Source organism: Gasterosteus aculeatus, chromosome 15 (assembly GCF_964276395.1).
Source record: "Gasterosteus aculeatus chromosome 15, fGasAcu3.hap1.1, whole genome shotgun sequence".
Classification (NCBI taxonomy): Eukaryota; Metazoa; Chordata; class Actinopteri; order Perciformes; family Gasterosteidae; genus Gasterosteus; species Gasterosteus aculeatus.
In genome coordinates, this window is record NC_135703.1 from 16,347,488 (window position 1) to 16,362,566 (window position 15,079).

A 15,079-nucleotide genomic window follows, 5' to 3' on the forward strand; every position below is an offset into this window, starting at 1 on the left:
AATTGATGGTAATTTGAAATAGAAATTACTTTGCAGAAACACACTGTAGACTTACTGCAAGTCTTTAATATAGCTATTTCCAGACAGTCTATTCTGCAGTGTATAGTTATATTTATTTATAAATAAATGGATCCACCTATGTGATTACATTACACATCAGAACTAGACAGCATGATAAGCTGTTTGCAAGTATAATGGCTTTCAGCTGCTGGGTTTCACCGCAGTGCTACCCACAGAAACCTCTTGGCGTGGTGTGTAGCAGTGTACTGCTTCAGCCACATGGGGTCGCCCCTATGACAAGTGGTCACGTGATCCACACTCACAGCTCTTGTCTGTATCTGCGAAGCTTGGCTTTGGTGTCAGCAAGCTCCACGGACAGATGTTGCTTCTCCTCCTTGGTGAGCCCAGCCACTGCCGCATACGAGCCACTGTTATTTACTCCCACTATTTCAGAAGTCTTCCCTCGTACTGGGCTGCTAGTGCCCAGTTTCCTGCATCCTTCCTGGGGCTGTTGACTGGACAGGTAGTCCCTCTCTTGGGTCAGATCAACAATCACCTGGAAGAGAAACATTCCATCAGGAAAAATAACCAAATCTTAGCTTAGCATAATGAGATTTCCTAAATACCATTTATTATCAATTACTTTTTCCTATCAGAAATATATTGAGCGCAGAATTTGATATTACATTATATTACATGTCATTTAGCTGACGCTTTTATCCAAAGCGACTTACAATAATATCGGTTTGATATTACGTATCAAACAGACAACAGTCACGTGTCAAATGAGCTAGCGGCTGTTAACAAAGAGCAGGAAAGTTGTAAACATGGAAACCATTCCGTAAGTAGGCTATTGTATGTGGACACTTCTGCTCTTTTGGATGTGTTACATACGTTAATTACATTTTATTTCGGGTGAAATAGATAGCCAATGAACTTGCATGGTTTCTGTGATTTGTCTCCCGTTTCTGCAGCTCCTTGTTCTCCCTATTTTTCTTACATATGTTTTTTTCTACCCATATACACAATACGTTGATGCGAGAGTCTCTACCTCACTGGCTTTGTCTCTCTGGTCAATCAGTTGCTGTAGCGACGCAGCCATGTTGCGGGACAGAGGCTCCAGCTCTTCTTGGTCCAGCTCCGATCCTTCCTCCAGCCAAGACAGGTCCAGAACATTCAGCTGGTTGTGGGTCACCTGGCCGGACAGACAAGATGAAAAAAAATCTGTACCAACGTGAAAAAAACCTGAGTGACACTCTACAGCTGCACCGTTTGATTAAATGGAACATTCGACTCGCATTTTCCTTAAACTTGTTACTGCTATAATTTGGCTTGACTGTTTTCATTCAGTTGGAGACCTCGGGACAATGCCTGTCCACACGGCGAGTAATGACGGAGTCAAAGAGTGTGTGTTGGGCTGCAGAGGTTTACCGGCGTGGTAACGTGATTAGGGTAGCCCATTGTGGAACGAGGACAGAGCACATTTCTTTAAGGAGATTACTTCCGTCTTTGATGTTGGACTGTTTCATGCCTCAAAGATGGATAAACGGACAAGGGTACCTGGGATCGTACCCTTGGTTTTGAGTCACACATTTGATCGGCAGGAAAAAAACAACGTTTTCTTGTTGTTGACACAGATGCTGATTTATCTCAGATATTCATTTCAAACGCTCTGCAGTCAGGGTAAGCAGCCAAAAATTCTAGCGTTATAGTACTTTGGATCAGTTATTTAAATAAAAACATGAATGAGATCAAAGATAGTGAGTCTGTTATCATAGAACGGCAAGACAACCAGAGACAATCACATGCGAGAAGGGAAAACTATTAATTAACAGATTTGATTAAAAGAAATCTGTAAAGGTAGTTCAGAGGCCATGGGCGGAATATTTACGTGTTTTTCCTGTGGTCTTTGGAAATCATGTTGAGTGATAAATTCTACGACGCTTGGGCAAAACATCACAAGAAATACTGGAACTTTTACTTTGATCACGTCTGTGTCGTGGCGCTCAACTGACCTCCTGGATGTGAGAGACGATGGCAGCTTGGGTCTCAATGTCCAGCAGCTTGATCTTCTCTATCATCTCCTCCTTACGCTCACACTGACACACACACACACACACACACAAACACACAGAGCAGGGAATGAAAATAGCAAAATCGTTTCAAACTGTGCTCTAATGTTTCTTTGTTGCCATCACATTTGTGTGGAGCAGAACAGGATTGTGGGAGTTGCAGGATATGTGCCGAGGGATGCCAGTTTGTTATATGAACATTAATAGGACCCCTGCTGAGATGGAAAAGTGATTATTTTGAACAACATTGAAACAGATTTTTGCATGTGGCTTTCCGACTCTTCCTCCCGACCTTTCCATTCATGGCTCCCTCGTGGCCTCTTTCCTGGAAACCAGTAGAACCAGTACAGATAGGGAGGGAAACAAACAGAGGGAGGGGAAAGTAGGAAGGTGGGATCGACGACGGGAGAAACAAAACAAAAAAGCCTTTGGTGGGTTCCGAGCCCTGGGAGAGGTAGCAATGGAGACGACAAACACACAGGGGGACTGAGCAGAGAGAGAAACCACCTAGCCCCTCCTTTTTACCACAAGTTAAATGCCAACTCGCCATATCGAGCTGATCAAGTAGATCTCAGAAAGTTTAGCATGGCTCTTAAAGCGTCAAACTGTGCCGACCAGTATTATATAATAATATATTTATTACAGAGCACCAGAGCACTAATGGTTATTACTGCCATTGATGTGACTACACTGTGATACTGTCGTCCCACCCTGTACCTCATCAGCAGGCCTCGCTTTGCTCAGACATGCAAAACTAAATAGAAAACCCCCACTTCCAGCCGAGAGCCGGGGTGGAACAGTGAGCTGCTGGGTTTGGGTTTAGGCATGTGTATGCGTGTGCATGCGTTACCTGGACAGCACAGCCGAGTATCAGTAACAAAAGTCTTTTCAGCTGTTCCATGCTGTTAGCTGGAGGAAACACAACAAAGACACGCTGTGTATTAGAATGCATATTTACAAAAACCACAAATCCAAGCAGGTCACATTGCAGGTGATGGTCAATAAGAGTCAATCTTTGAGCTTAATGTTTGAATAAATAGTGCAAAGCGTGTGTTACAGAACACAACGAAACAGCTAACTTGTTATTGCTGACAAAAGACTCCGAAGAATGCCGGTGTGTGACCAGGGACGGGTAAGGTTTGGGTTTTTATCCGATACCGGTGCCTGAACACAAAGTGGCAATTGATGACATTAAAGAAAAAGGTTTTTCAATTGCCAAGGAACAATATTTTTCTTCAAATTAAACAATATTAACAGTTTAAACAATAATATATATATATAGCGGGTAGCAATATGGCACCGGTTTTCGGTACCCGATCCTATGTGTATGTAACTATGGCAACGCAGTGTGTTTGTTTGTTCCCTCAGACACTGAGGTGTGTGTGGGAGTGTGTATTACCTGATATGGGATCCTTGGCGATGCAGAGGATGTTAGGAAGGGGCATGACTATTAACTGTTGTAGGGTCTCCTGCAGCAGAGAAGATGGGGTGGGGGTTGATTGGACGGAGAAGAACATCCACTACATTATCAATTGGGAAATGGTAGATATGAATGTATTTGAAAATAAACATTTGTTTCAGGCATATTTGAGAATGAAATTGAATTCAATAATCTTTGAGCCATGCTGATCATATTCATCATGTATAGATAAGAACGCATATATAGAGTGTGACCATGTGTAACTATCTTCATTATGTTGTTGGGATTTCTATAAGAAACCGGCCAATTCCAGTTATGAAAATTGCACAATTGTCGGAATAACTTTGATGATGCAAAAAAGAAATCAAAGTCCAAACACCAACTGACCCAGACTTGTGCACCTACATATTTGTGTGAGTGTGTGTATAGGCGAGCAGCCAACAGGAAACCCTGCTGTCGATAAGAGTCGGGGTGTGTGTGTGTCAGGAAGGACACAGCCCTCTAGGAGGGAATGCTTTCCATTCCAGAATATCATCTGTTGTTCGCCCAAACACACCTGATTGTCCAGACAGGAAGAGGGAAGCTTAGGCAAATGAAAACACTTTTTATTCTAGTAAACTCTCAGAGGTGCACCGTCGTTATCAAAACATTTCATTTCATGGTTAAAGCCAGTTGTTTAGCGATGAGGAAACAGGACAGTGGAATAACGCCAGAAAGGAAGACATTAGGTATACAAGGACACGTGGGAGGAGACCAACTCACAACCCCTGGCTGAGAAGAAGGGAAGTATGTGTGTGTGTGTGTGTGTGTGTGTTTGGTCTGGGTGTCAGCAGGGAGGGGCGGGCTGGAATAATACACACACACCTTCTCACAATAGGGAAACACAGGCAAAATTCCCACGTTAGTTGACATACTTCGTGATGTGCTTGTGTACATTATGGTCGATGGTCAGGATCAGAGACACAGAGCTCTGCCCTAGGGGGCCATCTGCTAACCGGAGAGCATAAAGGCATCGGCTTACACCCCGGTCACAGCTTTGAGAGTGCTGGCATCGAGCTACCTGCAGATACTGTTACACTAGCCCATAATACACCAGGAGGTAATGAGAGACCATGCAGTCTGTGTTGATCGCACAAGCACAAGCGCACACACACACAACCAGATGTCATCACACCTCCAATCGGGAGGCTTTTTCTGAAATTGATTTTTTTTGTTTCATCAAGACACACTGCAGATGGAGAACAATGAAAAACAAACTACTAAATAAAGACCGTCAACAGACTTTGCTCTAACCTCATTGGTGACATCAGTGTTGTCGAAAGTCTTGAAGGTTTTAGTTTCCATATAGCAGCAGATCCAAGCAAGGCTACCTTTCCTATAGAACAGGTTTACACCTTCTTCCTCTATTCTCCACCGCTCTGTGAATCACACAAGGGGCTACCTGCCCATCAACATTCATGCTCCATGGAAGCAATGCAGGGTTCATTTTCTTGCCCAAGGATACACCGACATGGACTAGAGGATGTTGGGATCGAACGTGAATTTGTTTGACAATTAGGCTGACCTCAATACAGTTTGGCCCAAAGAAAACAGCTTGTTTGCTAAGTCTTAGATCTAGATGTAGTCACATCCCCATGTTATTGATCTGGGATTAGACATGTGAGCCCGGTGTGTGTTAGTGGGCCACAGACCCAGGCCTTGCGTGTGTGAGTCTAAATGGGTCATGTAGCAGACTCTATTGATCCCTGGTCATTTTTAGGTGTGAGATCAAGCTGGGTAAATTGCTGCAGGAGAATATCTATAGATCGGCGAGAAAGAGAAAGCACGCTGATCGCTGATCACGTGTGTGCTCAAGATGCCAATTCGAAATTATTTATGGTCAATATTGGCTGAGGCAGGTCCCTTTGATGTTTGATTATAAGAGCTGGTCGACAAGGATCCACATAATTTTAATCACTCTAAAGTCTGTGAACATCTAAATGTTATCCTTCTACTTTGTTAGTCATTCATGAGTTTATAAAAAAGGGGGTGAGACAGTGCAAATCTTGAACAGATTGTAATTTTAATGATTAAAACAAATGTCCTTCGCACTAACACCACATTATACAAGATCACAAACCAACACATCATGATGACAGCATTATAATTTTCTTTTTCCCAATAATTGTTTACACCGAACAGCCTGAACACCTCATAATGTAACTGAACGGGACTGTCGTTTGTTAGCGATGCTGCCCCACTATCAGAGATCAGTTACTAGAAGAGCTGAAGTGAAATGTCCTGATCAGATAACTATTATCGATAAAACTTTAGATCACCCTGTGATGCTTAACATGTATTTAATCCAAAGTCCACACGTGTGCCGAGCCATGAGGGGCGAGCCGTACCGATCAATGTTCCGTTAGCGACGGGGCGCTGTAGAGTAGCTTGTGGTCCCAACCAGTGTCTCATGGGTCGGCTCTACAACTGACGCTGACAGACAGTTACAAACAGTCCTTTACGGCCAATGTTCCAGGTGATGCAACTGTCCTATAAATGTTTCGATATAAAGGCTAATATAGTAGGTACAAACTGAGGTGCGTTTGCATGCAGTTGCAGTATACGGTTCTGTTGGTAAACAGACTATTTGGCGGGCCGACTGACAAGGAGACAAGTGAAGCCTCATTCATCCTCCGTAGTTACTCTTCTTCAGTCCTATATACATATATTTACATATGCAAAAGAATTATAACAATAAAGTCATATTATTATAGATATTGATAATCAGAAAACCATCAGGTTCCTTTTTGAATAAGATCTATGTCTGTAGTAATAATGGTTAGCTAATGTTAGCAACTAGCCAGAGCTGTGCTCTACAAGTTGATGGTATTTAGAGCAATTTCAAACTTTGTAACATAGATGTTCTTTCAATTTGGTAAGAAATATCAATAGTTGTAGTTCATCACTTTGAAAACAACCTTAGGTGTAATGTTAAATTAAATCCTCAGCCTCCCCCCCACACACACACACACACACACACGTTAGTTAGGGTCAATAAAACGTTGATGACTTTGACCAGGGTCAGCAACACCAACACACAAACAGGCAGGGGGAGTTGCACATGTGCACTGACCCACACATTAAATATCACAGGGTGCAAGTGCGTACAAAGACTACAGAGGACATGGGAGTTCAAAACATCCTATGTAGTCTCTGGGCTATGTTCTGCCGTTCCCACGGTTACCAAGGAGGAGTAACGTGGAGTGAGGAAAGAGAGCTCTGCTTAGGTTACTTCTCAACAACAAAACGTCTTTCACAGGGAGCCCCACTCTTCTGCATGCAGGAGGTGTGACGCTCACACACTTAGTCACAGATTCAGTCTGTAACTTCTCACACCAGTTATGTCCTTCCACGCTTTTATTATCAGCTGCCTGACGGACAGTCTGCATTGTAATTTTCATTTTATTTTTACGCCAACTTCAGAGCTACTTGTATCAGAACATTCCACAAACTCATGGAAGTTTAATTTTGAGAACCAATTCCTTAAAAAGGCACAGTGAAACAGAGAGTAAAGAGCGTTCCCAGTGCCACAATTCTTTTGTGTTGCTTTTGTTGCTCAGTTTAAACACATGAGATCTTGGCTCTGGTTGGTTTGGCTGTGGTAGATTCCAGTAAAGACGTTCTGAGTTTTTTTTAGGATTCAGAGGAGTTATATTGGTTTAAGCTTTCCATACGGTATGAATTTCTCACGTACCGTTCATACCGGTATTACAACAACTCATAACAACCAACGTTGCCCTTCGGCAGGCGGCAGATTTTATTTTTACACGTCATCGCGAAGCGCCCATCGGCCGGAGCTACTTGTCTTACGTGTGTTGAGATTGAGTCATGGTTAGAACTTTATAACAACAATGAATAAGCCACAACAAACACTCTTTAACAGGGTAAAACACCACGACACAACAGCTTGTGACACAAACAATTTGTAACACTAATAATTGTACATTTAACGAACTGCATGCTGTACAGCTCACAACAAGAAGTAATTCTGCTGCTACATGAAAACACGGAAAAGAACGAAACAGGAGGAACAAGGAGAGACCAGAGATGCACCAACACAACTTGTGAGAGGAGCCGTGTCTGTTTGGAGGGTTTTTGGTTTTTAGATTAGAAAATTATTTATTGCAAAGTCTGTCGAGCCTTTGGTGGCAACACTAGCAGCCACAACAAGCTAACGAGCTAACAAACTAACACGCTAACACGTTAACAAGCGAACTCGCCGGCCAGTTGACCAGTGAGCGGCGAACAGCTGTTCGGGTAGCCGCAGTCCTTTGCAGGGTCAATGACTTAATGTGTTTACTTGAAAAAACAATAGCGGTATGATATACCGGCATACCGTCAGAATCTTTGTTAATACAGTTATATGGATTTTTGGCCATACCATTTAGCCCTACGATGACCTCACAGATTCCAATTACCGTTTCAGAAAATAGAATAATAATAAAGAATGCATATATTTTTTTCCATAAAAATGGTTATTGAGCATCTTAATCAGAAAAATATTAACAAGCTTCGAGGCGCAGCTTCTCCTGTGAGTAAGGATTTGTTCTTTTCCTTCTACAATGATTTAAACATTGCAAATTGTAATCCACACATTTGAGAGGCTTTCACCACCAAGTTGAAAAACTACAGTCTAAAACGTATTTGATTTTCTGTCAAACAAGGAGTGGGTTACTTATTCCAGCAATAAAGAAACAACTCAGCAGGAGAGGGAAAGGGGTTGATAGGATGCAGAGCTCATGAGATCAGGTTACTGGGCTTTGTACAATAGAGACCGAACAGAAGGGACACTCCCCACACCCCCACACACACGACTGGGAGGAGTTACTGGATCAGCCGTGTGTCTGCTGAGACATCATCTAATTAAGAGAAAGCAAACGCCTACCCCCTTATGAACCACTGGATAGAAAAATGTGTGTGTATGTTTATGTATGACTTGCTCTCGTGGCTGATCCTGAACTAAGTGGCGTTCTTGGGTTCATAACTTATTGACTTCAGGTTGTAATATGAGGTGTTTGCATGTGTGTGGAGGCTATGGTGGAGGTTTGGCCCGTGGTTAGAGATTAACTATTATGGACAGATTAACCCTACACTGCTCAGAATGACCCACTTCATCATGCGCACGCACGCACACACAGTTAGCAGCAGATGTGGCCTCGATTGTTGTCTGATCAGCATAAGCGGCACAGGACTAGTGTTTTACTGCATTATGTGACATACTCAAGACAAAGGCGGTTACAAATACCAAATGTGTACTACCAGTGTACTACCCCCCCTTCGGCTGGAACTATTACCCCCCCGACCCCCCGAAGTTGTAAACCTAGGGGAAACACTGCACGATGCATTAGTGTTTATGCGACAGGAGATCTGTGACCCCGCACCACTTTGCCGAGTGGTTTGAGGGACCGGATCAGAATGAAAGTGTAGAAAGGGCTTGAGATTCAAAGGCATTGTCTTGACCAAAGCAGTTGGTCACAGCTCCTGTGATGCAAAAACGGGTTCTGTGCTTTATTACAGCTTTTCAGGCTCATTAAAGTACTTCATTAATCCATCCAAGACCAGAACCATCATGGCTGCTATTGATGGAAACAGAACAGCAATGTGCAGCTGTGGGTGAAGCAGCTCTGCTCATGTGGATGGATTATGATAACTCCGGATCACATAATTCCCACCGTATTCACATAATAAATACAAAGTCGATTAGATTGTAAAATAAATGGTTACAACATCAACTAGCGATCATTTGGAACCAGACAGGCTGGACCCGGATCACTGTGATCTCTCACGGAGAGAAGTGTTGGCAATGATATACATGGGAGTATTGCTTTGACATTGGAAATCCTTTCTGGTTTATGCGTGGTCTAGAAAACCCCTGGTTGTGAAAGTCATTATGTGAATATTTGGACAAACAGAACTCAGAGCACTAAAGGCTGGCGGTTTGGTTCTACTACCAAACCTATATATGTGCGAGCCTCTGCGGTCACGTTTGGCAAATCTGTGACTGACACAATATGTTTGTGATCTTGCAGCTGTACGTTTCTTAGAATAGGTTTCTTCCCCTGTAACAACATCCACTATTAGAATGCATAGTGCTGAAATAGCTGTGAATGCAAGATGAGCACATCTGTCTTTCATTAACAGGAGCGCAGCTACCTCACAAACCCTTCTGAAGCGGCCCTTTATTAAATGATTCAAACATGAAAAAATAAGGTGTCTGTAAGCGTTATATCAGATTAACCGACTGTCTCACACTATGAGATTTGTTGTGTTACTTCCTGCTGCCATTGACCCCTGCAGACTACTGGTTGTCAAAAAACAAAAACAATGATTGACCAGCAAGTTCAAAACTGATCAATACTGAAGTATAGTATAACCAATGTGTCCCATCATGCACAGCCACACACACACACTGTTCAGCCACATGAGTGTGTGTGTGTGTCTGCATGACCCCGTTCAATTCTTCAAAACCTCTAAGCTGAAAACACAACACCTCTCCCTTGGGTCCCTAAAACCCAATCCAACAGAACGTAAACAGAGGGGAAACTTATCAGGGAGAGAAGGGATCACGTCTGATTTGTTTTTAACAAAAGGTAAAGAAAACAAGCGTACTCAAAGACAAACTACCAGTTTGATTGTGGTTTTCAGACAGTGAATAGAAAAGACTTCACAGGACTGGATTTAAGCTCTTGGATCAGTTGACCGTTTTGGACAAAAGGAATATTAAAAAAGGGGAGAGGACACACATTTAGACCTGACCACTTAAAAGGTAGGGAGTCCCCTTTGCTTCTGTCTCTTGTTTACCATGCTGATGAATGTGAATCCATAGCATCTGTGTCATGAAGTTCATGAAGTTTTATAATAGTTCTACGGAGGTGGAACTTAATGCATGGGAGGTACGGGGACAGGGGATGAACTCAAGAACTTCATCTAGACTGCTTGAAATCTCGCTGTTGAGTCATGCATATAGCCGTTGTGATTTGCGTGTCCATACCTGGTAGTACGTCCTGATGTGTCTGGTGAGAACGGTCAGGTTGTACAAGCGAAGAGACACGTCGTTGTTCACGTTCTTGTTCAACCTCTGATTGGTTGGGCTGGGGTCACTATGGAGACACACACACACAAACACACACGCGCATTTCACGTATTATATTGACGTTACTGGTTGCTTCCTAAGATGAAGATCTTGTTAATTATACACACAGACACACACATTCCATGTGCGGGGTAACTATTGTACATCAACACAGCAGCCCGTGCCAGACTGATTTACATGTGAACAGGCTGGGGAGGTAGAGGGTGGGGGGGTGGGGGGGGGGGGGGGGTTCGCTGTGTGGGTGATGCTGAAAGGAGACTTTTCTAAATATGCAGAGGATCAAAATCACCCTGTTTATTTAGCTTGGCCTGTTTTATAGTCAAATCAGTTCTAACATTCAATAATTGAGGGTGTTTGTCACCTCATGCTTTGTTTTTTATGCGCATGAAGGCTTCACTTTCTGACAGTTCTATCTGCTCTACACCAGCCAAAGAAACAGCAGTGTTTGGTCAGCCATGTTTTTATGTTTGGAACATATTAAACTGGGACTGACTGTGATTTTTATTCTGTTTCAGCTCCTTCAGTGCGATTGAAGCTCTCAGCGGCAACACTAAATGGTAACTTCCAACAATCACAACTGACATCTTTAACAGCTTCATACATCATCACTCCAGCTTACCCTTTCACAGCTTAGAGCCTGATAACACAAATAGAAATAAAAAAAAACATTGGCTTTCAGTGCCTTGACTTGGCAGTAACTCCAATTGTTCAACTCATTTCTTTAATCTCTACCACAATATTAACTCAACTAAAACATCCCGCTGCTCCCAACCCTGTATTCAGGTCACTACAGTCACTGCTCTTGAGCAGCTCCATTTTAAACCATGCAAACTCCTTTCACTAGATTTCGACCACCACAAACACCTCAGCCCATGTCAGTGTTTCCTTCTTTTTCTAATTGATCTACTGCAACAAACAGCAGAGAGCAGTGCGACAATTTCTTCAGGAAATGCATCTTCCTTCAGTTATATCCCCAAAAAGTCAAAGAGTCCAACAGTTAATCAAAAGTGATCAACTGTAAAACGTCTGCTCCAGCTTGGAGTACGTTGCTTTGGATAAGAGAGAATAATGAGTTCAGAGACAGATGGATATGACAGCCGACTGCTTCTCTGACTGACTGATTTACCAACGCTCCCTGAGTGGCTTTCCAGTAATATTCCCCAACCTACTTTCCCCTTGACCTCCTCCAAGACATAACAACCCCCCCCCCCCCACACACAGCCCACATTCAGTGGTCCCAGAACAATGGCGCGATTATCATTGTTTCTGAAGACAATAACTAGCATGTGTTCTGATTGGGGACAGAGGGCCTTCTGGGTATGTTTGGTTATTATCACTGGGGACAGTATTAATGTCCCTGAAGTCCAAATGATGTCTGTCCTATCCAGAAGAAAAGGGCGATCCTATCTATACATATTTTATAGTTATCAAATCCCATGAAAAGACCAACAATGAATGTATTTTTAACAAGTAGTGTGTATGTGTGCGTGTCCTAAGCCTGACGGATCTCATTCTCAACAGTTGAGCTGCACTGGTACACAATAAGAAGTATCACATATCACACTGCATTGTGCTGTCTGCAATGTACATCCTGCAGTCTTAATGAGTCAGTTTGTGTTGCATCCTCCTCGAAGCTGGGGCCGATCGGTCTGTCTCAGGGCATCTCTACTTTAGCTAAATATGCATTAAGTGAATATTCGGAGCGATTTTGTACTGCGCTCTAACTTGTCTGCAACGCTGTAATTCCGAAAATCACTGTTTAAAAAACAACAGCCGTTCGGCTCCAATCGCTGTTTAACTTGATGCACTTGAGCGGCACATCTGGCTGTGCTGTTCACAACCTGAAAGCACTGCTCAGGATGTGGTCACACACACACACACACACACATATTTTCTTTTTTTAAACGACAAAATAAATGTGAAAACTGTCACTGCACAATGTAACCTACATGTGGGTCATGATCTTATGCAGGAAGACGCCGTCCACCAGCTCCATGAACATGTTGACACGCTCCTCTGGACCGGCGTCATCACACGAACCCAGAGGACCCAGCGTCCTCACCTGGGGACAGAAAGAGAAGTCAACCACACGTTAAAGGATCTGTTTAAACTGGCTGACGTTCCGCTGAAACAACATATCCGTATAGAGGATTCTTCCTTGTACAGCCGTGGGAAAACAGGGACAGTTTGTTATTGAAGAGACGGCGGAGGGACATTGGACCACGTCTTTGCAGGACACGGGATTTTGTCCAGCATTGCTTACGTAGAAGAAGTGTGCAGGTGTTCTATTTGTGGCCAGGAGCAACAATACGAGTCACTTTCACTATCTTCATTTCAGATCTGGGATTAAAATTAAACATTTTATACATGTTATATTTATTCAGCTTGTTTTTTGCTGAGAGTTCTGCTGTTTTGAGGAACGCTGTGCTCTTCCCTCACACAGAGACACAGCTTGAAGCCACCCGGTACAACGGCAGTCCGATCTGCATTTAATTTTCTCCTCCCAAACTAAAAAGTTACTTCAAAGATCATCTTGCCTGATTTCCCGAGCCCACAACTCGTTTGTCTAACCTTGGATGTATAAAAAAAGGAATGTGTAGTTAACTAGTGAGCTTCCATCTGTCAGCTATATACACTGTGTTAATTGGGATTGTCTGCGTCCAATAAAGTTGGGTGAGAGGTCAGGTCAACAGGATGGGGTTAGAGGCAAACAGGAAGTACCACCGAGTTAATATGCTGTTGATTGTTCTGTGTGGGTCGTCACGGGCTTCCAACCAGGACACTGAAATCTAGGGTCAAGTCGACGATGGAATGAATATACGTAAACCTTTAATTGTCTGCTTTCTGTTAATATTGTGAAAAGGTATTTTCTATAGATCAGTGAAATCAGCTGTATTTCATGGAATCACTTAGACATTGAGAACACTTACTGGGGGGAATTGGAATACATCCGGTTTTTAATGGCAAAAAGGAGCAGAGGTATCGCTAGTTGATGGACTGTGGCAGGTGAAGCAGAATAAATAAGTTTAGTGCGAGATCGAAACTCCCAGAAGCTCAAAGCAACATCTTATTGTTAATCTGGGGCTTTTACTCTGAAAACCTGGCCTCCTGTCACTGTAACGACTCAATCAAAGGGTTGATCGCGCACGAGACAGCACGCTACTGCACATGGCACCTCAGGGGTCAAAGGACGGGGGTTTTCTAACAGCTCATCGGGTCGTTTTTAAAACAAAAGTGAAGCCGACCTGAGAGAAAGTAAAACACAGACACGGGTCGCGCGTGCGTGCTGCTCCCACTCACCCACACCACCAGCGGCGACTCCATGAAAGTCGCCAGTAACTCTGACAGAGTCCCGTCCATGGTCGTCCCAGCGGCTCCTACTCCGTGTACCGATCACAAACATGCATAGATCCAACGGCTGCTTAATCGATATCCGCTGCAGGCTCGCGGCAGGTCACCAGAACAAAGCGCCCGCGAGGCATTGATTCCCCCCTCCCTCCCTCGCACGAGCTCCTCACCACTATTGTCTCGCGCTGACCCGTTTCCCTAAAACACTGGGTTTAAAATGAAAAGCGCTACATGTGAACAAAAACTTGTCGAACTACTTCCACAAAGGCCCGCTTGCTCCACAGTGGAAGCTCCGCTAGTCCAGCGGGTAAATATCCAGTTGGTTTTCCGGCTGAAGGTGTAACACTTGATCCAAACTTCGCAGGACAGTTGTTCGCGTCTCCAAGGATACAAGACTTCAACCGTAAAGCGGCGAAACTGCTGTGAAAGATTAAAAGAAAAGTAAAACAAGTAAAGGGCAAATGTGCGGTAGAAGCAAACGGAGAATGTTAAAAATAAAGGTTTCCGTTGTTTGCTACATGTCCACCACGTATCTTTAGTTCTCTCCTCTCCATCAACCTGACTGTGTGCGATCAGATGCCGGAGAGGGTTGAGTGACCGCAGCGTCGACCAATCGGCTTTCGCAAAAAGAGCGGCCTCTGCCCCCTGTGATAGATCAGCCAATTGCAGTGCAATATTGTGGCAGCGTTTTCTCTGAGCCTGACGTCACCGCCATTTGGCAACAGCCAAAGGCTTTTAACGGAACAAGATAACAAACGTCCCCTCAACTTTTTAGGCATTTTGCAATTAGTGTATTTCTTGGGTTAGGTACTATACTACTGTAGCAAATTACTTACATCAATTCATTTCATATCTTCATCCATTCATATTTTTATTGTATTTTACGGTCTTATGATGGTGACTTAGTTTGTTAAAGCAGATTACAAAAGATAACGATAATGTCTGCAGGTATTGACAAATTGAGTTAGCAACACTTTGTTTACCACATCTGTACTTAGCCCCCTAACTCACAGACCAACATCATCAAGACATTTAGCAAGCATGTGTTGAATTGATAACACTTTGCCATGTATGTATGTATGTATATTTATATATATAGGTATAGGT

The 15,079-nt window shown here is 43.3% G+C and overlaps 1 protein-coding gene across 2 annotated transcripts in view; it reads right to left on the reverse strand.

The window, feature by feature from the left end:
- The window catches only part of ccdc88c (coiled-coil and HOOK domain protein 88C), a 33,048-nt gene extending 18,320 nt beyond the window's left edge, over positions 1 to 14,728 (reverse strand). For both annotated transcript variants that reach the window (XM_040199257.2, XM_040199258.2), the window contains exons 1-8: positions 13,925 to 14,728; positions 12,574 to 12,686; positions 10,523 to 10,631; positions 3,472 to 3,541; positions 2,923 to 2,981; positions 2,016 to 2,099; positions 1,052 to 1,195; positions 324 to 556 (exon numbers count right to left, since the gene is read on the reverse strand). In XM_040199257.2, the coding sequence (XP_040055191.2) occupies positions 324 to 556; positions 1,052 to 1,195; positions 2,016 to 2,099; positions 2,923 to 2,981; positions 3,472 to 3,541; positions 10,523 to 10,631; positions 12,574 to 12,686; positions 13,925 to 13,984 (872 nt within the window). In that variant the 5' untranslated portion in view covers positions 13,985 to 14,728. The remainder of the gene's footprint in view (positions 1 to 323; positions 557 to 1,051; positions 1,196 to 2,015; positions 2,100 to 2,922; positions 2,982 to 3,471; positions 3,542 to 10,522; positions 10,632 to 12,573; positions 12,687 to 13,924) is intronic.
- Between the last annotated feature and the right edge of the window lie 351 nt (positions 14,729 to 15,079).